General features: G+C 54.4%; 1 protein-coding gene and 1 long non-coding RNA gene across 3 annotated transcripts in view; one reads left to right on the top strand and one right to left on the bottom strand.

The window, feature by feature from the left end:
- Window positions 1–46: 46 nt before the first annotated feature.
- LOC137448819 (uncharacterized) lies at window positions 47–5,640 on the bottom strand. The gene is made up of 4 exons (XR_010989224.1): window positions 5,199–5,640; window positions 2,351–4,065; window positions 454–555; window positions 47–368 (listed from the first exon to the last, which is right to left on the bottom strand). It is a non-coding gene; the product is annotated as an uncharacterized lncRNA (long non-coding RNA).
- Window positions 5,638–27,530, top strand: part of GALNT14 (polypeptide N-acetylgalactosaminyltransferase 14) — a 98,366-nt gene continuing 76,473 nt past the window's right edge. Inside the window, exon 1 of one of the 2 annotated variants that reach the window (XM_068153716.1) lies at window positions 5,638–5,924. In XM_068153716.1, the coding sequence (XP_068009817.1) occupies window positions 5,796–5,924 (129 nt within the window). In that variant the 5' untranslated portion in view covers window positions 5,638–5,795. The remainder of the gene's footprint in view (window positions 5,925–27,530) is intronic. The other variant, XM_068153715.1, reaches the window with a different exon arrangement.

Here is a 27,530-nt window from a genome sequence, read left to right as displayed (position 1 = left end):
GCTGATTTGATGAGAGCTACCAAATGCTATCAAAGTAGCTCTCCTCTTCTTTTTTTTTAATTATTTCCCCCCTTTTTTATGCACAGCATTTCCTGACAGCTCAAACCTTTAATTAACTGGAGATGCCATCGTGGAAAGTTTTTGCTAGAGAAGAATGCTTATGGTTTAATTAAAAAGGAGAGAAAGCCCATCAGCTAAAGCACCACCAGGCCTGTAGAGGTACTGACAGGAAAAGATCTGCTTGCAGCTCCTCCATTTCCCTTCCTGACTGCAGCAGTAGGTGGGGAGGTGCAGAGTGATGCCATCAGCCATGTGGAAGGGGTGAGTGCTTCACAGCTTCATGTTTGACCTCCTGGTTTAGGCTGCAGCTGTAGGACAAGCCACACTTCTGTTATCTCAGTGAGGGAAAGGAGACAGCCAACGAGAAAGCTTTTACCTTTCCCAATACCTTACCTCCTTTATCTTACAGTTCTTCTGGTTATTAGGCCAGGGCTGTCTCTTAGCATCTGGGGTCTTCTCTGAGGGCACACAGGGAGAATGTTGTTCAGCACAAGCCTGTGAACACAAGGAAAAACCTTTTCACTGTGAGGGTGACAGAGCCCTAGAGCAGGCTGCCCAGAGAGGTTGTGGAGTCTCCTCTGGAGACATTCCAAACCCACCTGGATGCATTCCTGTGTGACCTGCTCTGGGTGATCCTGCTCTGGCAGGGGGTTGGACTGGATGAGCTTTTGAGGTCCCTCCCAACCCCAAACACTCTGTGATGCTGTGACTTTTTTATTTGTTTTTAAACTCCCACTACTGCTCAAAAACTAAGGCAGAGCTCATCTGCCACAGAAGTGTGGGATAATGGTCACAGTACCCTCAGCAGCCTTCATGGAAGCTGCTTTCTGAGATGGTGCTGGAAGGTGTCCAGAGAAGGGCCGGGAGGATAAGCAGAGGGCTGGAGCTGCTCTGCTGTGAGGACAGCCTGAGGGAGTTGGGGTTGTGCAGGCTGGAGAGGAGAAGGCTCCAAGGAGACTTCATTGTGGCCTTCCAGGATCTGCAGGGGGCTCCAAGAAAGCTGGGGAGGGACGTTTAAGGGTGTCAGGGAGGGATAGGACTGGGGGGGATGGAGCAAAACTAGAAATGGGGAGATTGAGATTGGCTGTGAGGAAGAAGTTGTTCCCCATGAGGGTGGTGAGAGCCTGGCACAGGTTGCCCAGGGAGGTGGTGGAAGCCTCCTGCCTGGAGGTGTTTGCAGCCAGGCTGGAGGTGGCTGTGAGCAACCTGCTGTGGTGTGAGGTGTCCCTGCCCATGGCAGGGGGTTGGAGCTGGCTGAGCCTTGAGGTCCCTTCCAACCCTGATAATTCTATCATACTATGGTAGGGTGCTGCCTGAGGTGGCAGAGAGTGCTCCCTGTGGTTCACAACGCAGGGAGCTGTGTGGGATGGTAGCTGTAGCTGGGAACCACCAGCTCAATACACTCTTGCACCCGTGCAGCAGCATGCCACAGGGCCAAGGCATGGTGGTGACAAGTGCCACAGAGCTGCTGGACCCCCATGACACAGCAACAACCTCTCCTTGGGCAAGCAACTTGCTGGTTTCTCCCCTCCTGCCCACACTGACTGGAATAGACCACGGGACCTGGAGGCTCTTTGAACAGCTGCAGCTCCAAAAAAGGGAATTTTTGTTCCATTATCAAATAGAAACCTGGAAGAGTCACTGACATGACTGCATTCAGAGCACAGCTCCACCCCTCGACAAGCAGTGAATGGTTTCTGAGTCATCCCTGGGGAGCAAGTGAGGGCTGTCAGAGTGATGCCAGGGCCAGGGGCATGTGCTGGCTTGCTCCCCTGGAGGGCCTACACCCAGGCTGGCACCTCGGCTGCTGGGTGGCAAGGGACAGCTGGGCTTCCTGCAAAGCATGCCAATGCTCAGCACTTGCCAAGACAGCTATTCGGGAGCAGCTTGATGTGCTCTGCCTCCTCTCCTGGCCCTGTTCTCAGCGTGGTTAAATTCAGTGAGCGTAGCCCACCCTCTCCCAGGGGTGGGAGAGAAACTTCTCTGTTAGCTTCTTTCCTGGAGCAGGGCCCACGAGGGTACTGTCGACCACTGAATGAAGTCCATCTCCCATGCTGACCCTCTCAAGCTCTGATCTCTTCATCTTTGCCAGCAGCTTCTTTCTGATCTACCTGCTACTGCAAGCAGCACCTCTTCATGGGGGAGCTGCACTGCCACAGACAGCAGTGAGAGCTGGGCTGCTCCAAACCCCTCTCTGTGTGCCAGATCCTCCTCTGCTGGGGGGCTCTGTGTCCTACAAACCATATTTCAGCCAGAACTTGGTGTTGGCATTGCTCCACCCTGCAATTACCTGTGATGTTCAGCTGAGACTCAAGCCTAGGAGCGGTCCTAGCAAAAACTGCACTTGTGCCTCGCTGGTTTGTAGACCTGGTGAGCTGAAATTCCCTTGAAATATGCTTTAGAGATGCCCCTGAAAGAGAGAGCACACCTACTTTCCCCTAAGCTTCTGTGCTTAAAGGCAGGACCCTGAAGGGCCAGCACCTGGAGCTGCAGAGTCCCATTTCCACCCAGAAATGCTGTCCTATTTTTGCTCTCATTAAACAATTGCTTCCCTCAGCTTTGCAAGCCCTATGCCAGCAGATGCTAAATATCTGTTTCCTAGTCTGGTTTTCTGTCTCTGGCTGCACTGCTGGCTTTACATTTTGCTCCCTTGGAAACAGGTAGGATGTTATGGACCTCACTTGCCAAGCATCTGAGATTGGCAGATGGAAAATTAGAAAAATGGGGAAGGTGAGGTATCAATATCACCACAGAGGATTGCTGTTATTGCCATGGGGTTAGTGGAATTGCCAGTAGGATTTATGCACAGATCTCTGGGAGTCTATGGTTGCAAATAACTCTGAACCTGCAGATTTGTGCTCTTGCTTCACTCTTGTTTGAAGAGCTGCTACCAGCACCTGCTTGATGCACCATCTTCAGCCTGGAGAAGAGGAGGATGTGGGGAGACCTTAGAGCTACAGATCTGAAAGGGACCTACAGGAAGGCTGGGGAGGGACTGTTCAGAAGGGTCTGTGGTGACTGGACAAGGGGCAATGGTTTGAAACTGGAGCAGGGGAGATTTAGGTTGGACATCAGGAGGAAGTTCTGCACCATGAGAATGGGGAAATACTGGAGCAGGTTGCCCAGGGATGTGATTGAAGCCCTGTTCCTGGAGGCATTCAAGATCAGACTGGATGTGTCCCTGGGCAGCCTGCTCTAGTTGGAGGGGTCCCTGGTGAGTGCAGGGGGTTTGGACAAGATGACTTTTGAAGGTCCCTTCCAACCCGATGCAACCCGTGGATCTGTCCCAGCATAGGCACACACAGGCAGGAGGAACACACTTCCTTGGAGATCATCTGTGTTGCCAGAGCTCCCCTAATCCCCCTTCTCATCACGGGACCCCCGCGCAGAGCAGCAGCAGGGTAAGGGCAGCGGCAGCAGGGAAGGGCCGGGCTGCGCGCCGCGGACTGCTGGTCAGGGCGCTGAGCGCTGCCAGTAGAGCTTTCCCTCAGCAGAGGGAGATGTTTCTCAAGGTAACGAGCGAGATAGCATCATCCCATCGCGGTTTTGTCAGCTCCCTCCTATTTATTACCCTGCCTGCAACCTAATTTGTAACGTATTTCCCTGGTATTTCTATTTGCTCCCCTACGTTTTCTAACAACTTTGTGCCGAATGTCTGACCTACAAACCCCACCAGGTTTTTAACCCAGCTCTGAATGGTAACACCACCCCCTCGGTGCCTTCATCTGGAAGAGCTCTGCCGGCCCAGCAGGGAAAGCTCAGCACCCCTTGCAAAGGTGTCAGGGGAGCGCCGCAGAGCCACAGCCAAGGTCGCTTCGTCCCAGCCAAGAAAGCACCAGCAGGTATTTTCTACTTTGTGGCAAGTTGATCTTCTTGGCCAGAAAGCATTTCTGCTTCACAGAGAGAGGAAGAACCAGCCTGTGCCAGTCGCTAGGGCTGGGTGCAAGGTAAGAGGACAGCTGTAAGCCATGTGAAAGCCACCACTGCTGAAGGCTGCTCAGGGACCTGAGGAGAGAGCACAAAGCAACAGTGTGGGAAAGAGCAGCAACTGCAGGTCCTCTCTGGGTTGGGCAGAGACATATCACAGTGGCAAACCCAGTGTGTGGTGGCTTGACTGCCCCAAGTGAGGGGTTGAGTGCCCCAAGTGAGGGGTTGAGGAAGGTTATTGGCTTGAGCAACAATGCACAGAAGGGGAAGAGGAGATGTTTGGAGGCTGACATGGGCTCTCCATGTGATGTTGGGCTGCTGGTTCACCAGTGCACAAAGGGTTTTTACTCTCTTCCCACAGAGTTCTGCTCCCACAGTTGTAAAACCAAGTTCAGCCTAAGCCTGCCTGCTGGACTTGGATTTCATCCTCCTTGTAAGGTGCTTCAGAGCCAGATGGCTGTACAATAAAGAGAGGGAAATGTCCTTTTTTCTTTCTTTTTTCTTTCTCTGTGGATGTTAATGAAATCTTTATCAGGGCATCATCCCGTGAGTGGTGGGCCTGAGACGCAGGGGTGAGGGTTAGGGGAGAAGGGCTTGCTGAGCCCCAGAGATAACTCAGAGGACAACGGAGGATGGAGATCACAAATGACAAATTAGGAAGTGACAGAAAACAACTGCAGGAAATAATAAAGCCAGGAGGAGCGTGTGGGAAATGCAATAGGAGAGGTTGTTTACAACATGCACATCGGGCTCCCCAGCATTCGACATCTTATCTCCAATTCATTCCATATGTCACTTGGATTCATGTTTTTATGGAGTTCTATAGTTCCAGCACTAACATGAATGACTCACATCTGCTCCAACACTCCGCTTATTCTCCAGCCTTCTCTGCAAGGCTTTGCTCAGCTCATGCAGCACTCATCAGTGGCAGGCTCAGAAGGCAGGGGAGCAGGGCTGGTTGGGTGAGGAAGCTACTTTCTGAAGTCTAGCCCTTGTTAGGCTTTATCTCCTTAGCCACGTCTGCAATTCCCAGGTGGGCTGCCTTGTGTGGGGCCAGCAGGGAACACCCCCCCAGGACGGGGCTGGCGGTGGAGCTGCTGAGGGTAATGATGTGCCCAAAGCTGATGGTAATGATTTTATTTCGTAAGTGCTCTTGACAGCTCTGGAGACTCGATCTTCTCTTCCAAATCCCATAATTAAATTCCACCTACCTGAATTCCCCCCGCTGTTCCAATTGGATAAATTAATCTTCCCGTCATGTCTGAGCCTCCTCTTGCGCTCGGCGGAACGGTGGCCTGCCCTCGCCCCGGAGCAGGACGGGGGACGGGACAGTCCCGGGGTCATCTTCGCCCGGTTCGGGGACCCCCGGGAAGCGTCTGGCCCCACGCACGGTGCGTGGGAGGGGACACGATGGGCTGCACCACGGGCTACACCCCCCCTTCCCGGCCGATGCGCTCGGAGCCCCTGTTCCCAGGTGGCCGCAGCCCCGGGGGCGCGGTGCGGTGCCCGGCGGAGCGGGCAGGGCAGCGGCACGGCCCCGCGGTGCCAGCCCGGCTGCCTGCGCCCAGCGCCTTCTCGCAGCTCCGGCTCCAGCCCCGCTCCGCCCGGCGCCTCCGCCTCCTCCTCCCCTCCCCTGCAGAGCACGCACAGCCCGGGACTCGCTCCGCCGGCTCCCAGGCGGGCGGGCCAGACCCCGCTGCCCGCCCAGCCCCGCTCCGCTGCTCCGGCCCGGGGGCGCTCGGCGCCCTCCCTGCCCCCTCCGGGGCGCTTCCTCCCCCCCCAGCCGCACTTTTCCCACCCTTCCGAGGATGAGGCCGCCGCGGCGGCTGGCGTTGCCGCTGCTGGGGCTGCTGTGGCTCGCCGCTCTCCTTCTCTTCTTCTTCTTCGGGGCTCGGAGGAAGTTGGAGGCGGTGGGGACCGAGGTGCGCCCGTCGGAGGTAAGAAGGGGTCGCGAGGGCGCCGGGGCCGCCCGGGCGGGAGGCTCGCAGGGCAGGTGTTACCGGCGCAGGTTACCGGGACGGCCGTTGCACCACGCTGCCCTTAAAGTTTCGCACCGGCTCCGTCCCCGTGGGTGGGGGACGGACCCTTCCTCACACCTCACCCTCCAGGTCGCGGTACCTCCGCTGGCACAGACAATCCCAGGAGTCGCGTGTCCCCACCCCCTCCCACCTTCCCCCTCATCCCGGTTCACCGGTGGGCTGCAGTCGCCGTTGCTCCCCGAACCGCGGGTGTCGGCGCGGCTGTCAGGAGCCGGCGGCCAGCGCTCTGTCCCGCAGCCAGCCCGGAATGTCCCCAGCTTAGGGCGTTGGACCCCCGGGGATGGCAGGGGTCAGTGCTCTGTCCCGCAGCCAGCCTGGAATGTCCCCAGCTTAGGGCGTTGGACCCCCGGGGATGGCAGGGGTCAGTGCTCTGTCCCGCAGCCAGCCTGGAATGTCCCCAGCTTAGGGCGTTGAATCCCCGAGGATGGCAGGGGTCAGTGCTCTGTCCCGCAGCCAGCCTGGAACGTCCCTGGGGATGGCAGGGGTCAGTGCTCTGTCCCGCAGCCAGCCTGGAATGTCCCCAGGTTAGGGCGTTGGACCCCCGGGGATGGCAGGGACCAGCGCTCTGTCCCGTAGACAGCCTGGAATGTCCCCAGCTTAGGGCGTTGAATCCCCGAGGATGGCAGGGGTCAGTGCTCTGTCCCGCAGCCAGCCTGGAACGTCCCTGGGGATGGCAGGGGCCAGCGCTCTGTCCCTGGCTTAGGGTGTTGTGTCCCCGGGGCCACACCGGTGTGCCCCGTGCCAGCCCAGAGCTTGTTTGTTGTCATGCCTAGGGACAGGCGGCCTGGCCCGGTGGCTCCTTTTGCCCGCGGGGGTCGGGCGGCGTTCCCGAGCTTTGTGGAACGAGAAGGGCTCGCTCCTGTCTCCCTGTTAAAACGGGAGGGGCGCAGAAGGGGAGGGTGTTCGGGCGTCCCGTGGTTGGTGTCCGTGGGCTGGCAGAGCTGCAGGTCCATCAGCCGGTGTAGGTCGCTGGGCTTTTAGTTCCTGCTGGAGTATGAGGGCAGGGTGTGGGCCAGGCTGCTGTCCTCTCGGTCTCAGCCTGGCCGAAGAAGGATAGCGTTTGCAACCGTGGTGTTTCTGTGTCGAGTTTGGGTACCCGGAGTGCATGGGAGCAACGAGAAAAGCATCCCCTTTGGCTCAGGGAGTAAGACCAAGAAGCTTCACTGCCCCATCGAAAAGCAGGGGAGCTGCAATCAGCTTCCTCTGAAGAAGGGTCTGGGTCCTCTCCAAAAGCTGAGAGTGGCCAGAGCTCAGCCAGGGCTTCAACTTCCCCGAAGAGACAGATGAGGTGGTGTGCTGAGCCATGCTGTTGTGAGTCTTGAATAAATTACTTAGGACTACAGCCTGGGTCTGGAAGAACCTGCTGAGATCAAGGCTTACTGGGGGAGTGCTTGGCCCCCTGGTTTGGCAGCAGTGCTGCCCAAGTGAGCGCCCAGGACACGTGCCCACTGTACGTGTCGGCCAGGTCTGTGTCGAGCCTGATGTCTGTGTCACCTCTGCAGCTGAATTAATGACCTGATTGGGGGGGGGGGGAACCCAAACTCAGAACTCATAAAACTTCCTTTGATTTATTTTTTTAGCAATCTCCTGAGGAGTTATTGGCTTTCCATGTGTTGTTTTTTGTTAAATAAAAATGATTGAGGAGCTTTTTTTTTTCCCAGGCTTTCAGAAAGCTTTCAGTCCTGGCACAGAGGTAATGAATCTCTGCAACTCCAGGCCCCCGAAATGAACAATTAAATCTGCATTTATTTATTCACTGAGGAGGACAATCATTCACTGAAAAAAGGGAGTTTAGAAGACAAGTGCTGCTTGCTTGCTCTTGGTTGTGTGAACCACGAGCACACTCCTGGTGTCAGGAGGTTTCTGTCAGAACTGTTGCTCTTAACAACTGCCATGTTAAGGCCTCCCCTCTTTGACATGAGCCCTGATGTTCTTGCACCGAGCCTCTCCTCTGGTGTAGCTCTGGCTGCAGCCCAGTTTGCTGACATTTTGCAGCCCATCTTTCACTCCTGTTCAAGGCCCTGAGGTGCAGGTTTGCTGCTGCTGCTGCTGCTGCTTTTAGGGGCCAGGCTGGCTGAAGGCAGCTTCTCCTGTCGCAGAGAGATCAGTCCCTGAGTTTCAAGGCTGCAAGTGCCAAGCTGCCAGAACTCCAGGCACTTTGACTGCTAAAATTGCCTCTCCTCCATTGCCTCAGAATTTTCCATCAAAACAGTCTCATCCCCTCGAGGTCCACACAGTGCAGGTTCTTTTCTTCTTTTTGTTTTAATGCATTACATTTTTGTGTCTTTGGAAGCCACTTTGGAGCAGTGTGAATGACAAGGCAGTTGTGAGCACAGAGACACGGTGTCACTTCAGTTAACCCATCTGAAAAGCAGCAGGGCTGACGTGGGGATTAGAGGCAGGGATGCTGCTGGGCAGGGAGGAGCCTGGCAGCGTGTCCTGTCAGTTCCCCTGCCAGTTAGAGCTCTCCTCTCAACTTCCTCAAGGAGCAAGGGGGAGGCTGCTAACAGCAGTGCAAACCCTGTTGCACAGCTACAGTGGAGAAGGGGAGCAAACCTACACTGACCTCCTGGCAGCTCTTTCCTGTGCCTTTTCTTAGAATCATAGAATTGTTTAGGGCTGGAAGGGACCTCAGGGATCATCCAGTTCCAACCCCTTGCCACGGGCAGGGACACCTCACACCACAGCAGGTTGCTCACAGCCACCTCCAGCCTGGCTGCAAACACCTCCAGGCATGAGGCTGCCACCACCTCCCTGGGCAACCTGTGCCAGGCTCTCACCACCCTCATGGGGAACTACTTCTTCCTAACATTCTTTTTGTAATCCAACCCCTCCCTCCTTCCCCTTCTGCCTTTGCTCTGTCAAGCTGCATTTCTGTGGCCATATGCACACCATATATCATGCCTCATATGGGTTTGACCTTGAGACCCTTCTAGTTAGGCTCCAGCTGGTAATGCCTCCTCCTGACCATGCCTGTCTCCTGGCAGGGCTCTCAGCACACATCTGATGCTGGAAGACCACAGTGCCCGAGCTTGCTGGCTGGCTGTGACATGTTGGTGGCTTGCCAAGGGCCAGTGGCAGAGCTCCTGGAGCTGCTGCCTGTGGCTGTGTGGAGGCAGGGCTTGCCTGGCCATTGCCTTTATTTTGGTCTGCATCCATCCTCGCTCTTTACTCCCAATCATGTGCCAGATTCAATACTCAGCTTCCCAAAGGAAGGCTTCTGATGTTTTGCCTGTAGCTGGAGAACCCTCTCTTGGGGTCATCAAGGTCTCCAAGGAGCAGGTGCTTGGCACATGGGCTCTGCTGTGGTCTCCGAGTCCTGCTTGCTCCCAAACCATGCTGCTGGCTTGGCCTCCTGTGGCCCTGGCAGAGGCAGGTGTGTGGGGCAGGTCTGAGCCTCCCCAAGCTGCCTGTGCCCAAAGAGGAGAGGGCAGCCCTCTGTTGTAATTGACTTGGCTTCACCTTCTCTTTCTTTCCCTCATGTTTTTTCTCTCTGATTCCACCTCTGTGGATCTCTTGCTGCTGCCTGGTGGCAGGCAGGCTCAGCAGGCCCCTCTCTTGCCAGCTCTCCTCAATCCCTGTCACCTTCCCCTCCTCCTCCTCCTCATCCCTGCTGTTTGCAGCCCCTGGCAGTACGTGCCAGGGCGGCCAGAGCAGGCTGAGGCTGGATTTTAGGGTGTGAGTCTCCCTCCTGGCGCTGGTGTGTAGAAACCTTGCAGGGCTGGCAGGGTGTGGAAGAGAACAACTTGCCCCATTCGGGACTATGATGCTGTTCCTGGGACGACTTCCCCACTCCCTCTGGTGCTGTTATTACTGCTGTCACTTTGGGTTTGGGTTGCCCCCCCCGCTTTCCAAAGGGCAGATCAAGCCCCATCAGTGCAGTGAGCAAGATTTGCCTTTCCTGGATTCCTGCAGCTGGGCTGAGGCGAGCAGCCCTGGTAGCGCTGGGGCCTCTGCCAGGGCATAGGACCTGTGGGACCGGCTGCCTGCCTGCTTAGCAGCCCTGGGTCAAGCCCACGGGAGAGTGAAGCCTGATGGATGAGGGTGTGTGGGGGTTATGGGTCAGCTGGGATTGCTCCCTGCCTCCTGCCCTCCCTGCCTTTGGGCAGAGGGTGTTGACATACTTTGCAAGTGTTAATTGGCCGGAGCCTGTCTCCCTGCCCTGGCAGTTTTCTGCCTGGGTAAACTGGGACCTGGGGAGGTTAATTGAACTCTGTATCCTTCTGGCTCTGGTCGACTCCAGAGGAATTGGAGTCGCTCAACCCTCTTGGAAGAAATCAGGCTGCCAGCGATCCACCTGAAGTCAGGCAGGGAGGTGGCGCCGGGGCTTGGCATGCGCTGCAGGAGCCCAGGCTCACAGCCTCCTGCTGCCCGGCACCTCCCCTGCCTCCCTCTGCTTTGGGAAGGGGGAGACCGTACAAACTAATAACTTAATTAGATTAAGAAATAATGAGAGGGACTGATAGGCAGGATTAATTACAAGCAAATTCCCAAACTGATCTGTGAGGAGTGTGTGTGGCCAGCGCTGCAGCGACGCTTTGCTGCCACGCCAGCTCCCTCAGCCCCACGCCTCTGCCCTGTGCCAGGCTGCAGCCGTGGGGCCCTGAGAGGAAGCAAGAGAGCAGACAACAGCCTCTTGGTTCATTGTGCCACCTCCACCTGCTGAAAAACTTTTTTGTTTTGATGCTCCTGAAAACAATCTTTGCTTTGAACTGAAAAGGTCCTGCTCTGGCAGGGGGGTTGGCCTCAATGATCTTCAGAGGTCCCTTCCAGCCCCGAACATCCTGTGAGCCTGTGAGGCTCCTGGAAAAATCTTCTTTGCTGAGAGGCTGCTGGAAAACCTTCTTGGTTGCTTTGAGGCTCCTGAAGAAAACTTCTTTGTTGCTTTGAGACTCCTGAAAACTTCTTTGTTGCTTTGAGGCTCCTGGGGCACTGGAGCAGGCTGCCCAGAGAGGTGGTGGAGTCTCCTTCTCTGGGACTTTCAAACCCCACCTGGAGGTGTTCCTGTGTAGCCTGCTCTAGCAGTGGGTCTGGACTAGATGTTCTCTGGAGGTCCCTTCCAAGCCTTTCCCATTCTATGATTCTGTGGTCTGTGTTAGACCAAAGTGAGAAGCTGGCTGCGTAGCAGAGCCCTGCAAGAGTGAGGGGCTGGCAGGAGAGGGATGCTGGGGCCCAGCAGTGCGAGCATGAAGGTGCTGTGTTGGGTTTGGGGGTGTTTTATGCCTCTTCATCCCCTCCTGCACGCTGGCTTGCTCCTGCTGAATGTCTGAAGCAGAGCTGACAGCCCTGGGGGGAAAGCGTGTCCGTCACAGGCTGGCTCACAGGAGAAAAGCCAGAGAGGAAAAGTTCCTTTTAATAAAAACAGTGACCTGATCTACTTGACTTGTGCTGGAGCTGGCAGTGCAGCAGCTCCTCCCTGAGAAAGCTGAAATGCAGCTTGGGGGACGGCTCCTGGGAGATGATGTGAGAGGCTCAGTGACCTTGCTGCTTGGGTGTGTTGCACCAACCTGAGCTTCCTTCTGCATCATTGCCATCCAGAAAGCCTCAGCACCTGCAGCTCAGCTGACACTCTCCAGATATTAAATTCCTGTTGGGTTTATAGCAGCAGAGCCACTTAACAGATTAAAATAACTGTCTGAGAGGAGAAGACTGAGAGGGGATCTGATCAATGGCTATCAATACCTGAGGGCTGGGGGTCAGGAGGGAGGGCACAGGCTCTGCTCAGCTGCACCCTGGGATAGGACAAGGGGCAGTGGATGGCAACTCCAGCACAGGAGGTTCCAGCTCAGCATGAGGAGGAACTTCTGCACTGTGAGGGTGCCAGAGCCCTGCAGCAGGCTGCCCAGAGAGGTTGTGGAGTCTCCTGCTCTGGAGCCTTGCCAGCCTTGTCTGGAATGTGCTCCTGTGTGCCCTGTGCTGGATTCTCTGCTCCTGCTCTGGCAGGGGTGTGGACTGGATGATCTCCAGAGCTCCCTTCCAACCCCTGACATCCTGGGAGGCTGTGGACTGTGTATCCTACAAAAGCATTTCCCATCTGCACAATTAAGAGCTTGAAGTGGCAAAGCTGTCAGGAGCAAAAAGGCAGAGTTCAGTAGCAGGGCAGCTCCTGATGGCTGTGTAGACATTGGTAGGTCCAGGAAGGGAGAGAAGAGGAAACTTGTGTCATGCTTTGCTGGTGCAATCCCACCCCGAAATCTCATCTGTCTAGGTTGTCCAGAGCTTTGCTGGTGCAGGAGGTGGGGTGGATCCAGCACCAGAACAAGAGGACACAGTCTCAAGCTGTGCCAGGGGAAGTTTAGGCTGGAGGTGAGGAGAAAGTTCTTCCCAGAGAGAGTAATTGGCCACTGGGATGTGCTGCCCGGGGAGGTGGTGGAGTCCCCATCCCTGGAGGTGTTCAAGAGGGGACTGGATGTGGCACTTGGAGCCATGGTTTGGTTGTCAGGAGGGGTTAGGTATTAGGTCATAGGTTGGACTTGATGATCTCTGAGGTCTGTTCCAGCCTGCTTGATTCTGTGATTCTATGCTCACTGCTCCTGGGGTGTTTAGTGGTGGATGTGGAAGTAGAAAACAGAAACCCATGCTCAAGCTGCCTTTGTCTGTGGGACCAGATGGGATGGGTCTGGTGCGTCAGTGTTTCTCAGACACTCCCCTTCCTTCTGTGGGCTTGGGAAAGTGGTTTTCTCAGCATGGCCACCTCCTTGTACCTGCATCCTTGGGGAGCAGGAGTGAGGTGAGAAGTCCTGCCCAAGTGAGCACCCTGCCACCTCTGCTACTAAAGCAAATGATGATCAGCCTGCTTTCTGCAGCTCATTTAATTAATCTGCCTGCTGCATGTCCAGGCACTTTCTGAGATACCTGTGGAAGATGAAAAGTCAATGAAACCCCTGCTAATTTCTCACTGGTAATTGCAGTGAGTGAATTTCCCCCCTCCCCCCCCTCCCCCTTACATTCTGGTAGAGCTCCCTGTTGCAGCTGTGATTGATGGGGGCATAAATATTGATTGAACAAGACCTGTTTGCTTTGTAAAGTGGTGAGCATCAGGGTGTCCAGATGCCTTTTCCTGGGGCTTTTAAAACAAGAGAAATGGCAGGGAAGAAAGGGGAGGATGCAAGGATCCTGCTGCTGTGCTGCTAACTTGCTAAGTCCATTTCTATGCAGCTGGTACTTCTCTTGTTGACAGGAGGTGCTGAGCAGCAGGAGAACCAAAATACTTTTTAGTCTGGAGAGGAGACTGAGAGGGGATTTAATCAATGTCTATCAATAGCTGAGGGCTGGGGGTCAGGAGGGAGGGCACAGGCTCTGCTCAGCTGCACCCTGGGACAGGACAAGGGGCAGTGGATGGCAACTGCAGCACAGGAGGTTCCAGCTCAGCATGAGGAGGAACTTCTGCACTGGGAGGGTGCCAGAGCCCTGGAGCAGGCTGCCCAGAGAGGTTGTGGAGTCTCCTGCTCTGGAGCCTCTCCAGCCCCATCTGGATGTGTTCTGTGTGCCCTGTGCTGGAGTCTGTGCTCCTGCTCTGGCAGGGGGGTTGGACTCTATGATCCCCAGAGGTCCCTTCCAACCCCTGACATTCTGTCATCCTGTGATTATGCTTTGGAAGGAGAGAAGGAGCTGGGAAAGGTCTTGCTGCTTTGCTCTGAAGAGGTGTTGAAGATGCTGATGCCTCTGGGTTGAGCTGAGCTCAGGAGTGTCACAGTCCCTTGTAATCTACTTCTGGAAGGGTCCCGGTGGAGCATGCTGCCAGTGGGACTGAACTGGGCTACAGCATCCCTCAGCAGCTGATGTGGTGTGGTGGAATCCCCATGGTAGGTGACAAAGAAGGGCTGGAGCCTTTGCCTCTGCAGCTGGGGTTTTAGGAAGATTCAGCTCTGGCTTGGGGCCTGAGCCCTTGGTGACCCTTTGGGGTCCTGCTTTTGAGCAGTGAGCTCTCTGAAATCAGCTCTGTGTCTGGACACCGAGGCACCATAGGTACAGCATAGATGCTGTGAAGGGTTTCCATGCTTGAGACAGGTGCTGAGTGTCAGAGGACAAGATGTTCTTTCCTGATCATCCTTCTGCCACCTCAGTATATGTGCAGAGAGGGAGTCTACTCAGAAGGCCAGGCTGTTCTGTCCTCTCTGCTCTGCCTTTCCATGGTAAGAGAACATAATCCTGATTTATTTTGATGTGCTCATGGCCCAGGGCCTGGCTTGGCTGGGTTTGCTTCCTCTTGCTCTGTCTGGATATCCCTTGACCCTGGCTCTGCAATGTGATCTGTGCCTGCCCATGGGCAGGGGAACTAAACACTGGGTGGCTGAAGGGTAGGAACTATAAATGGCTGTGCCTAGGGGAAGGTCTCTGGAACATGTTGTGGTCTGGGACTGCAGTTCTGTGAGGACAGACTGAGGGAGTTGGGGCTGTGCAGGCTGGAGAGGAGAAGGCTCCAAGGAGACCTTCTTGTGGCCTTCCAGGATCTACAGGGGGCTCCAAGAAAGCTGGGGAGGGACTTCTGAGGGTGTCAGGGAGGGATAGGACTGGGGGGGATGGAGCAAAACTAGAAATGGGGAGAATGAGATTGGATGTGAGGAAGAAGTTGTTCCCCATGAGGGTGGTGAGAGCCTGGCACAGGTTGCCCAGGGAGGTGGTGGAAGCCTCCTGCCTGGAGGTGTTTGCAGCCAGGCTGGAGGTGGCTGTGAGCAACCTGCTGTGGTGTGAGGTGTCCCTGCCCGTGGCAGGGGGGTTGGAACTGGATGATCCATGAGGTCCCTTCCAACCCTGACAATTCTATCATTCTTTCCCTCCTGAAGCTGGGAGGTTGGTTGTAGACAGAGAGAGTGAGGCAGAGCATGGGTGCATGGTCTGCTGAGCTGCTGTGGTCTAGCAGGCACCAGCTGGGTGAGCACAGGCACTGGAAGGATGGTGCTGGGGGAGGCAGATAACACCCCTGTGTAAACCCATAGGAACAAAGGTGTAGCATTACTGAACTGGGGTGGGCAACCTCCAGAGAGCTGAATCTGGAGTTTGAGCAGAGCTGGTGTGGGCTAAGTGTTTTTTTGCAGCTCTGTGGACATGCATGAGCAGTGTGTGCAGCCTGTGGGATGCCAGTTTGGTGCTTGTGGGTGCTCTGGGCTCTTCACTGGTGGGATCACTGAATCACAGAAACATTCAGGTGGGAACAGACCCTCAGGATCACCAAGTCCAACCCACAACACTACTCTGCAAAGCTCACCCCTAAGCCATAGCCCCAAGCACCACATCCAAACCACCTTCAAACACACCCAGGCTTGGGGACTCCACCACCTCCCTGGGCAGCACATTCCAGTCCCTGACCACTCTTGATGGGACAAACCTTTTCCTAATGTCCAGGCTAAAATGATCCAAGGGCTGGAGCACCTCTGCTGTGAGGACAAGCTGAGGGAGCTGGGGGTGTTCAGTCTGGAGAAGAGAAGACTCTGAGGAGACCTAATAGCAGCCTGCCAGTACCTGAAGGGGGCTACAGGAAGGATGGAGAGAGACTGTTTGCAAAGGCCTGCAGAGACAGGACGAGAGGCAATGACTTCAAACTCGATTTAGATTGGATGTCAGGAACAAGTTCTTTACTTTGAGGATGGTGGATCACTGGAACAGGTTGCCCAGGGAGGCAGCTGAGGCTCCATCCCTGAAGCTGTGCAAGGTGAGGCTGGACAGGGAAAAGCAAGCTGGGGAGGAGCCATGGCAAAGCAAAAGCAACGTCCTGCAGCTGGGAGAGAGAGAAAGGCAGCTGGAACTGCTCCCTTTCCACGAGGGCAGCCTAGCATTTGGTGCAGTAAAACCAATTATGGGGAATGTGTCTGCAGAGGAAGCAGAAGCAGGATCTGTTTAAGAAAGTCGTTTGTGTGAAGGAGTAATTACGTGGAGCCTAATGACAAAGGGTGCAGTGGATTGACTATTAATTGGGGCTGGGGATTGCTGGTGTTTCTTGCTGGCTTCCTCCTGTTTCAAGAGGGAAGGGGTGAAGAGGAGCAGATGATATGGGGGGGAGGGGAGAAGTTGCTCTCCATCCGTGTTTCCCCCATGCAATGTAAAAGCCTTTTCCCCACCCTTTCTCTCGCAGCGAAACCTTCAGATCTTGCCAGCAATGCTTAGCACAGTTGCTTACTAAGCTGCAATTAAATTGATTTCCCCCTCCCTCCTTCCCCTTTTTGGTTCCAAAATCGCAGCAGGAGTTGGTGTTAGGGGAAGAGCAGGCCAAGGAGGAGGTCGTGGGGCCCCATCTGAGTCGGTATTGCTCCCCTCTTCCTATGTATTTCTGCAGGAGCTGGGGCAAGCAGGGTGCCTGGAGAGAGGTTTTCCCCCTATAGCTGCTGCTCTGGTGGGGGAGGGCAGCCCTAGATCTGGCTGGATCAGTCCAGAGAGCACCCAGAAAGGTGCCCACTGTGGGGTAGGTGTCCCCGGGGGGCTGGGGCGGCACAGAGGTTCTGGCAGAAGGCTGCAGCTGATTTCTGCTTGCCTTTGGGGAATGTTCAGTGGTGACAGGTTCAGCAGGAGTTCACTGCTTGCTTTGTGGAGGTGGAGTTAGCAGTATTAGTAGTTTGTCTTCCATCCCTGCTGTTTGGAGACTCCTTTTGAGCCTTACTTAACCCTTGCTGCAGCCCCGAGGCGGCAGCAGCAGCAGCAGAGGTGTGGTTGACCCTCTGTGTGCCACAGAGAAGGGTTTTGGGAAGGGATAATCCTAGAATCACAGATTTGTCAGGGCTGGAAGGGACCTCAAGGCTCAGCCAGCTCCAAGCCCCCTGCCATGGGCAGGGACACCTCACACCACAGCAGGTTGCTCACAGCCACCTCCAGCCTGGCTGCAAACACCTCCAGGCAGGAGGCTTCCACCACCTCCCTGGGCAACCTGTGCCAGGCTCTCACCACCCTCATGGGGAACAACTTCTTCCTCACATCCAATCTCAGTCTCCCCACTTCTAGTTTTGCTCCATCCCCCCCAGTCCTATCCCTCCCTGACACCCTCGGAAGTCCCTCCCCAGCTTTCTTGGAGCCCCCTGCAGATCCTGGAAGGCCACAATTAGTTCTCCTCGGATAATGTGTCAGGTTCACTTCTCCACGGGGGGCAGTGGGCATGCCGGGTTGGAGCCTAACCCCAGCCAGAAGGCATAGAGGGGCACTGTTGGTGGCCCCCTCGTGTGCCCCCTCCAGCTTCTGCTCGTCCAGATCAGTGATGAATCCCCGCGGAGCCGCTTGAGCCGCGGCGCTGGGAGGAGCAGGGGAGCTAATGGTTGCATCTCGTCCCGGGAAGGGCTGTGCCAGGGGAGAGCTGATCAGAACCAAGAGAGCTTCTTGTTCAGGCCAGGCTGAAAGGCAAGGGGAAGACAGAGGATTATTAATATGATATTGGAATAAAATGATTTTCCTCTCTCTTCCCCCCCAATCCTCCCCCCGTCCCTGTCTGGAGTGCCGGAGATGATTCGAGCTTTGTTTCCCAGCGGGGATGCCGCACAATGAAGCCTGATTGGGAAGCGATAGGAGGGAGAGCAGGGCGCAGAAACAACCCCGCTCTGAAATCACCTTCCCGTCCCTGAGTAGTGCTCACACAGCCCAGGAAAAACTGAGGGACTTGGCCCTCGTTCCTTCCTTCCCCTTTTTGGTTTTGGTGGGGCGCTTCTGCTTTGGGGTGGGGGTCTTTAATGTGGGGTTTTTCCCTGTGGGGTTTTTTTTCTGTGTTTTTTTTTGGTGTGTTTTTTTGGTGTTGGTTTTTTTGGGTAGTTTTTTTTTGTGTTGGTTTTTTTTTGTAGCTTTTTTTGTGTGTGGTTTTTTGGTGGGCTTTTTTGTGTGTGTGTGTGTGTGGTTATTTGTGTGTGTGATGTTTTTGAGTTGTGTTGGTTTTTGTTCTTGGGTGGTTTTATTTTGGGGGGGGGGTTGGTGTTTTGTTTTGTTTTTTTGGTGTGGTTTTTGTGTGTTTTTTAGTGTGTGGTTTTTTTGTGGGGGGTCTATTTTTGTGGGTTTTTGTGTGGTTATTTGGGGTTTTTTTGTGTGGTTTTTTTGGGTTTTTTTGTGTGGTTTTCTAGGTGGTTTTTTGTGGGTTTTTTTAGGGGTTTTTTAGTGTTTTTTGTGGGGTTTTTTAGGTGTTTTCTTTGGTGTTTTTTTTTTTTAGTGTGGGTTTTTTGTGTGGTTTTTTTGGTGGGAGTTTTATTTTTCTGGGTTTTTTATGAGGTTGATTTCTTTGGGGTGTGTTTGTGTGGGGGTCTTGGCATGGTTTTTAGTGGGGTTTTTGGTGTTTTATTTTGGGGGGGTTGTGTGGGGGGGTGGTTTTTTGTGTGTTTTTATGTGGTGGAATTTTTGTCCTTTTTTGTTTGTTTTTTTTTTTTGTCTCTTTTTTATTTGTGTTTTTCTTTTGTGCTTTTATTTCCTGTTTTTATTTCCTGTTTTTCTTTTGTGTGATATTTTTGTTGGCTTTTCAGTCTGGCCTTTTTTGTGTGGGTTTTTTTTTGGTCCCATGTGTGGTTTTTTTTTTGTGTGTGATTCTTTTTTGATGTGGCTTTTTTGTGGTTTGGGGGTTTTTTGGGGGTGTTTTTTTCATGAGGGTTTTTTTTTTTTGTTGGCTTTTTGTGGCTCTTTTTTTTTGGTGGTTTTATTTTGTGCGTGGGTTGTTTGTGTTTTTTTATGGGGTGTGTGGGTTTTTTTGGGGGGGGCTGTTATTTTGTGGGGTTATTTTGGGTTTTTTTGTGGGTTTGGTTTTTTTGGTGTGTGTTTTTTTGTGGAGTTTGTGGGGTTTTGGTGTTTTTTTGGGGTGGTTTTATTTTGTGGGGGTTTTGTGATTATTTTTTTTTGGTGTGTGTTTTTTTGTGGGGTTTGTCTGGTTTGGGGTTTTTTTTGGTGTTTTTATGTCGTGGGGTATTTTTGTGGGGGGTTTATGTTTTTTGGTGGTGTTGGGGTTTTTTGGTGGGTTTTGGTGTGAGTTTTTTGGGGGGGTTGGTGGTTTTGGGGTGGGGTTTTTTTTGGCGTTTTTCTATGTGGGTTTCGTAGCTTTCATTTTGTTGTTTGGGGGGGGGGGGGGTTGATGTGGATTTTGTTGTTGTTGTTGTGGGGTTTTTTTTGGGAGCCACTGAAGGCATAAGCCCAAAGGATGTCATTTTGGCCCAAGCCAGGAGAGCAAGCCTGCTTTGGCTTGGCTTTCTAAACAGCTTTGCCTGCACTTAGACACAGACCATTTCCTCCTCAAGGACCGCTGTGGCTGCCTGCCGCTTACAAGCACACCTCATAACCCATGATGGCTCAGACCCCTTCAGCCTGGCCTCAGCAGCCCCAGGCCACAGGGAGCTCCTGCACACCTTGCCTACCTGAGCATGGCGTTTTGAGTTGCTTGTCCTTAGGTGGGGGGGGGGGAAAGCTGGGAGGGAGGAGATACAGCTGTGAGCAGGCTCAGATGCACCACCTTGGGTCAGTTCTTTTTACTAAGCCTTGGGGTTTCTTGTTTGGGTTAATTTATTTCTCTTTAAAGAGGTCTTTCGTTGGGTTAGTTTGGGTTTGTTCTGTTCTGTTGTGTTCTGTTCTGTTCTGTTTGGTTTGGTTTGCTTTACTTTGGTTTGGGTTTGTTCTGTTCTGTTTGGTTTGGTTTGGTTTGGTTTTGCTCTGTTCTGTTGTGTTCTGTTCTGCTTGGTTTGGTTCTGTTCTGCTTTGTTTTGGTGTCCCCCCCCCCCCCAAAGTAAGGGTAATTTGCTCTACCCAATAGGCTGATCTGGGGCCTGCAGGATGGAATAATATCACAGAATCACAGAATGCCAACCTGGAAGGGACCCCCCCAAAAGGGACCCCCCCAAGGATCATCTGGTCCAACCTAAGTGATGGTGCCATTGAAATGAGCTGAGCCAGCAGCCTGTCAAGCTGTGTCTGAACGCTGCCCAGTCTAGGGGAACCCACTGCTTCCCTTGGGAGATGATTCCGGTGTCCAGCTGCTCTCCTGGGGAAACATTTCCCTCTGGAGTCCAGTGGGAGTCTCCCCATCTCCCCTTGTCTTTCCTTGGGACTGCTTGTAAAAAGGGAGTCTCCATCCTCCTGGGAGTTTCCTCTCATCTCCTTTGAGACCTGCTTCAGGGGGTGTTTAGGATGCAGCCCCTTTGCACTGTGCCCCTGCCCAACTGAAATGCAAAGCTTGGGGTCTGGTTGGGGAAGGTGGCTGGCTTTGGGCAGGCAGGAGGGTGGCTTTCCTAACAGAGTGAGTAGTGGGAAGCCATGGGGGACTGCTGGAGCTGATGCTTGAGAGCCAAGCAGGGAGGGAAGCTGTGGTGTTACAGGTTCCTGCCTTCCAGCAAGAGCTGATGTGGAGTGGGGGGCGGCGTTGGAGGGGGAGAATACAGGGAAGAGCCATGGCATTTAGAATGCCCATTGCATTTCCCTGGCATGATAACACACTGTAATTTGGAGAGAGAGAGACTCAAACATACATTAAGCAGCCATCTGCTCCTGTGGCTGGCATCAAAGTGGATGGTATCTATCTAATGCTCAGAGTGAGGCAGGCTGCACACAGACGGTGTGCTGCTCCTGCTGTGACAGAGCACTTCCAGCCTGCCCCCATCCTGGAGCACTGTGTCCAGGTCTGGAGCCCCTATCACCTGGAGGTGCTGGAAGGCGTCCAGAGAAGGGCCACGAGGAGGAGCAGAGGGCTGGAGCTGCTCTGCTGTGAGGACAGACTGAGGGAGTTGGGGCTGTGCAGGCTGGAGAGGAGAAGGCTCCAAGGAGACCTCATTGTGGCCTTCCAGGACCTGAAGTGGGCTATAAGAAAGCTGGGGAGGGACTTGTGAGGGTGTCAGGGAGGGATAGGACTGGGAGGGATGGAGCAAAACTAGAAATGGGGAGAATGAGATTGGATGTGAGGAAGAAGTTGTTCCCCAGGAGGGTGGTGAGAGCCTGGCACAGGTTGCCTGGGGAGGTGGTGGCAGCCTCCTGCCTGGAGGTGTTTGCAGCCAGGCTGGAGGTGGCTGTGAGCAACCTGCTGTGGTGTGAGGTGTCCCTGCCCATGGTAGGGGGTTGGAGCTGGCTGAGCCTTGAGGTCCCTTCCAGCCTGGACAATTCCATGATCTCTACCTTAGAAGAGTTCCTAAGAGGAGAAAGAATCCCAACCGCCCTGCAGCCCTTGGCAGAGGGATGCCCTGTGTCTAGGGATGCTGTTAGCAGCAGTTCTGCTGTGAGGTTGAGATTCTAGAAGGCAAGAAGGAAAATCAATTTGCCCTTTTGGTAAGAGCTGGATGTATTTATTTATTTAACCATCTAATTAAATACCCACAGAAATCCTGCTCTGGCTCTTTGAAGACCAGGGCTGAGGTTTTAAAGTGGAGTATGCTGTGGTACCCATCACCACTTTAGCTCCTGTTAAGAGGGTGCAGCTTGAGTTCTGCCTGCTGCAGTGATGTGCAAGAGTACTTGCAGAGCTTGCTGGATGGCCTCTGCTGCCTTTTCAAGCAGCTATTTTTGGTCTCTTTTCTTACTGCTCTCTGCTGACCCAAAGCCCATAGATGGAAGGCAACACACTTCCATGGAAACCTTTCTGTTTTGCCGGACACAGGCAGCCAAGGGCTTCATGACCTGTTCAAGGCCAGGGTGGATCAGGCCTTGAGAAACCTGGGCTGGTGGGAGGTGTCCCTGCTGGGTTGGAACTAGATGGTCTTCAGGGTCCTTTCCAGCCTAAGCCATTCTATGCATCTGTAATAATTGTATTTGCACAGCTCTTGGAGAAATAAGGATGCACATCTCCCAGCCCTGCAGAGGCGATACACGAAGGATTTGGTTTGGGACTAGAATATGATGACAAGATGAAGTCACCAAATAACCTGAAATAAGCTGAGACTTGGGGTGCTGCAGTCTTAGGCACTGTCAGGTGTTGGTGCAAAATTAGCCTTTGCAAAGGCTTCTCACTTTGCCTGGTTTGGTGACATTCCCAGGGACACCTCACACCACAGCAGGTTGCTCACAGCCACCTCCAGCCTGGCTGCAAACACCTCCAGGCAGGAGGCTTCCACCACCTCCCTGGGCAGCCTGTGCCAGGCTCTCACCATCCTCATGGGGAAGAGTGAGACTCCAGGTGTGGTCTCACCAGAGTGGAGTAGAGGGGGAACATGTTGGCACTTGAGGTCAGTGGCTGCTGGGAGGTGCAGTGTGGTCAGTCCCCCCCAACAGGCATAACTGGTGTGTGACACAGGATGGCTTTGCTCTTGGTGCTTGTATGCATCCTCCAGAGATCAGGCACTGCTGCTGGCCAAGTGCTGGCACTGGGTGCATCCCAGAAGTGCAGAACTCCTCTGCTTGCTCTTTAAGCAAAACCTTGTGCAACTGCTGTTTAACCAGGCTGTGCTTGGCCTGCAGCTTCAGAGCTGGGGCAGACGCTGGTGTAGAGGCAGTTGCTGTAACTGGGCCAGCAGATGCAGGTCCAGCCCGGGGGGGGTTGTCCTGTCCTACAGCTGGGAATGAGCTCATTAAATAAAAGTTTGCACCTTCTAATCCCAGTGATGCCTGCACAGGTGGGCACCTGCATTTGAGAGAAAAGCTTATTCTGCTTCAATTAATTTAATGTCAACATAAGCTGAATAATTCAAGGTGTGAATAAAAGGCCAGATAGTTCTTTCCCTTCCCTCTGGTGCAGAGGCTGCTCTGAGATAACCTGGGGAGCTGGGAGCACCTAGCAATCACAGAGCTGTCAGGGCTGGAAGGGACCTCAAGGCTCAGCCAGCTCCAACCCCCTGCCATGGGCAGGGACACCTCACACCACAGCAGGTTGCTCACAGCCACCTCCAGCCTGGCTGCAAACACCTCCAGGCAGGAGGCTTCCACCACCTCCCTGGGCGACCTGTGCCAAGCTCTCACCACCCTCCTGAGGAACAACTTCTTCCTCACATCCAGTCTGAATCTCCCCACTTCTAGTTCTGCTCCATCCCCCCCCAGTCCTATCCCTCCCTGACACCCTCAGAAGTCCCTCCCCAGCTTTCTTGGAGCCCCCTGCAGATCGTGGGAGGCCACAATGAGGTCTCCTGGGAGCCTTCTCCTCTCCAGCCTGCACAACCCCAACTCTCTCAGTCTGTCCTCACAGCAGAGTAGCTCCAGCCCTCTGCTCATCCTCCTGGCCCTTCTCTGGACACCTTCCAGCACCTCCAGAGCCTTCCTGGCACAGAGGCTCCAGAACTGGCCCCAGAGCTGCAGCTGTGGTCTCAGCAGAGTGGAGCAAATGGGGAGAATCCCCTCCCTGCCCTGCTGGCTGTTCTTCCCCTGATGCAGCCCAGGATTGCCTTTCTGGACTGCAAGTGCACATTTGACATCAAGTCCTCTGGCAAATTCCTCTCCTGCACCTGTGTCTGAGGCACTGGGAAAGGATTATCAGGGGAGGAAAAGAAATCCTGAGCTTGGCATGAGCATAGCTGTGCCTCAGAGCTAAAGAAGGATCATCCTTTTCAGGTCAGGCTTCAGCCCATTCTCAAAGGAATATGATCCCAAGGCTTCTGCACTTCAAAAGCTTGGAGTCATTTGTTGGGTTAAGATCACCCTGAACAGTTCCCTGTGACTTTGCTGCAGAAAGGGACAGTTATCTGCTGCAGCTGCTGTGCCTGTGACATGCAGCCACTGCTGGCCCACAGGCTGGAAGCACTTTCTGGAAATAGGGGAGGGGGAGAAAAGAAATGTAAGAATTCTCTGCTTTATCTCTTGGATACAGTGATGATTGCTAGCTGTGCCTGGAGCCAGGGAGAGCATCTCGAGCCTGCATTCAGAAAGAGAGATGCTGGCTTCAGCCACACAGCTGATGGGTTGACCTGAGGATCCTGAAGGTCTTTTCCAACCTGGTTAATTCTGTGTTCTGTATTCAGCTGCTGCCCAAACTCCTGCTCATTCCAGGAGATCTGCAGGGGGAAAACTAATTGGTCTCAGTTGATATTTACCTGTAGAAACACCAAATTGTTTGCCTACAGGATGGAGCAGGCAGGTTTCACCTGGGCTAACACTCACATTGGGCGGGGACTGGCTTGAGAGCAGCCCTGAGGAAAAGGATTTCGGGGTGCTGGTGGATGAGAAGCTCAACAGGAGCCAGCAGTGAGCACTTGCAGCCCAGAGAGCAAATCCCATCCTGGGCTGCATCAGGAGAAGCACAGCCAGCAGGTCAAGGAGGTGATTCTGCCCCTCTACTCCTCTCTGCTGAGACCACAGCTGCAGCTCTGTGTCCAGTTCTGGAGCCTCTGTGCCAGGAAGGATCTGGAGGGGCTGGAAGGTGTCCAGAGCAGGGCCAGGAGGATGAGCAGAGGGCTGGAGCTGCTCTGCTGTGAACACAGACTGAGGGAGTTGGGGCTGTGCAGGCTGGAGAGGAGAAGGCTCCCAGGAGACCTCATTGTGGCCTTCCAGGATCTGTAGGGGGCTCCAAGAAAGCTGGGGAGGGACTTTTGAGGGTGTCAGGGAGGGACTGGGGGGATGGAGCAGAACTGGAAGTGGGGAGATTGAGATTGGATGTGAGGAAGAAGTTGTTCCCCAGGAGGGTGGTGAGAGCCTGGCACAGGCTGCCCAGGGAGGTGGTGGAAGCCTCCTGCCTGGAGGTGTTTGCAGCCAGGCTGGAGGTGGCTGTGAGCAACCTGCTGTGGTGTGAGGTGTCCCTGCCCATGGCAGGGGGTTGGAGCTGGGTGATCCTTGAGGTCCCTTCCAACCCTGAGAGTTCTATGGTTCTATGCTTGCCTGGTTTTACAGGACCTCGGATTCCCTACGGGGCCAGCCCTGACTGAAGGAGGCTTTAAAGCCACTGGGTTTGGCTGGCACCTGAGGCACACAGGCTTTTGCTGCATGGGATTGGGTTTGCAGAGGGTTAGTGGGACTCTGGCCCTCGCTGTTCTGTAAGTGGTGCTGATTTGGGATGCTGCGAGGAGCGCAGCGGCGTTTGACAGCCCAGCAGCGCGGCTTAGTGCCTTCCGCCGTGCCGCCTGCCTGTGCTCCTTGCAAGGAGCCCCAGCCTGATGTCAAGGGCTGTTAAATGCCCTTAATGTGCCCGCTGCTGGAGCCAGCGCTGCTCCTCCTCAGGCTCTGCTGTCTGCTGTTGTTTGAACAGCACCACGCCGAGTGGCAAATCGCCCGTGCCGCGCTCAACAGCCTGTGCAGCCCCTCCAGCCAGGGGATGCTGAGGCAGTGGCAGATGCCTCCTGTTTGCTCACCTCCTTTTCTCCATCTCTTTAAGCAATGACTTTGGGTATTTTTTCCAAAGCAAATAGAACAGAAAGGGAAAGGTTCCAGAGCTCTGCAATGAGCCAGGGAAACAGATTCTTCCAGAGAGGTCGAGAGAACACAGGGCACAGGAGCTGTCTGCTCCTCAATATCAACCCAGGCTGGGGGATGGTGAGATGGAGAAGCAGCTCTGCAGGAAGGGACTTGGTGGGTGAGAAGCTGTGCATGAGCCAGCACTGGGCACTGGCAGCTCACAAGGCCAATGGCAGCCTGGGCTGCACCAAAAGCAGTGTGGCCAGAGATGGAGAGAAGAGATTCTGCCACTCTGCTGTGGTGAGACCTCACCTGGAGTACTGTGTCCAGCTTTGGCCCCCCAAATGGAGCTGCTGGAGCAGGTCCAGAGGAAGGTCAGGATGATCAGAAGGAAGGTTAGGGTGATCAGAGGGCTGGAGCACCTCTGCTGTGGAGACAGGCTGAAAGAATTGTGGCTGTTCAGCCTGGAGAAGAGAGGGCTCTGGGGAGACCTTGGAGCTACATTTCAGTATCTGAAGGGGAGCTACAGGCAGGCTGGGGAGGGACTGTTTAGGAGGGCTTGGAGTGGTGATGTGTGGATGCTTACGGAGCAGAAGCCAGGAGCTGCTTACCATGAAGGAGCCTCAGCCTAGCCCTGGGTGCTGGGGGCAAGCTGCTCCTTAGGTGGTTCTCTGTGGATCAGTTTGGTGTTTGTTTCCTACCATGCCTGTGCTGTTGTCCCAGCTCCTGGGTTTCCTTGGCTGGTTCTCTGTCAAAGCTTCATCCCCTGCATGCAGCCTCAGCCTCTGCAGTGGCACCTTCAGCCTGTCAGGTGTTTTAGGGAAAAGAGCCAAAAGCAGTTTCCTGGTGCCCTTGCCTCTCTGGTTTGGCTGCTTTCAGTCCCTCAAGGCTATGTCCTTCCTCCCCTGGCTGCTTCCCAGCTCATCCACAGGTATCATGAGTGGATGGCTTGGCTCAGAGTCATCCCAGTGCTTCTCATTTGACTCAGGAGGCCATGAAGACTTGGATTTAGCTTGGGGCTGGGGGCTGTGGAAGGCCCATGTGTATCTGGGAGAGGGATGCTAAGCCAAACATCTGTGTCTCTGGGGAGATCACAGAATCACAGAATGGTCCAGGCCAGAAGGGACCTCCAGAGGTGACCCAGTCCAACTTCCCTGCACTCAGCAGGGACATCCCCAACTGGATCAGGCTGCCCAGGGCCTCATTGAGCCTCACCTGGAATATCTCCAGGGAAGGAGACTCAACCACCTCCCTGGGCAACCTGTTCCAGTGTTCCACCACCCTCATGGTGAAGAGCTTCTTCCTGACATCCAATCTGAATCTGCTCTGCTCCAGCCTGAAGCTTTCCCAAGGCTGATTCCTGGAAGCGGCGCAGTGGCCTCAGCATCCCTCTCTTCTGCACCAGCCCTGCCAGGGGGAGGCTGGCACCTGCCCAGCACAGCTCACTCCCCTGACTTGCTCCCATGGGGTCTGGGTGAGAAGAGCCCTGACAGGGTGGCCATTAAGAAGCCTGTTGGGTAGTGGCTGCCCTGTCAGTTTCGCTTAGGGAGAGCAGGGCGGCAGGGACGCCTGGCTGGGCACCAGCAGCAGCCTGGGCTTGGGCTTCCCCCAGCCTCCATTGATTGTTGTTTGTTGGAGCATTTCACACTGTTCATTAGGAGAGGGAGAGGGAGAGAAAGAAATGCTCCCAGAAATGCTCCTGCTGCAGCAGGTTTCTCCCCTGCCTGGTTAGGGAGAGGAGAAAAAGAACAGATGGAGTTTGGGTCAAATCTTCCTGGATGTTAGAAAGATCTTTGTTAGGAGGGTGCTGGAACACTGGAACAGGTTGCCCATGGAGACCCTGTCCTTGGAGACCCTCAAGGTGAGGCTTGATGGGGCTCTGAGCAGCCTGGTCTGGTTGAGGGTGTCCTTGCTTACTGTAGGGGAGGTGGACTGGGAGTCTTAGAATGGCTCAGGGTGGAAGGGACCTCAGGGATCATCTACTCCAACCTCCTCCCCATGAGCAGGGACACCTCTTAGCTAGACTCAGCTGCTCAAGGCCTCATCCAGCCTGGCCTGAAACACCCCCAGGGAGGAGGCATCCACAGCCTGTTCTGAAGTCTCACCACCCTCATACTGAAGAGCTTCTTCCTCAGCTCCAGTCTAACCTCAGCTTCACACCATTCCTTCTTGCTCCTCTCTAGACACCCTGATGCAAAGCCCTTCTGCAGCCTTCCTGTAGGATCTCCTCAGGTATTTGAAGGCAGTTTCTAAGGTCCCCCCAGAGGGGGTCCTCACATTCATGGAGCTGCTGAAATTAAGAGGTGTTGGCTTCATGACAGCTCCCAA

This window comes from Melanerpes formicivorus, unplaced genomic scaffold (genome assembly GCF_026170545.1).
Source record: "Melanerpes formicivorus ecotype bairdi unplaced genomic scaffold, bMelFor1.0.p_v2 SCAF_26, whole genome shotgun sequence".
NCBI classification, from domain to species: domain Eukaryota; kingdom Metazoa; phylum Chordata; class Aves; order Piciformes; family Picidae; genus Melanerpes; species Melanerpes formicivorus.
This window is presented reverse-complemented; position numbering and strand designations above follow the sequence as displayed.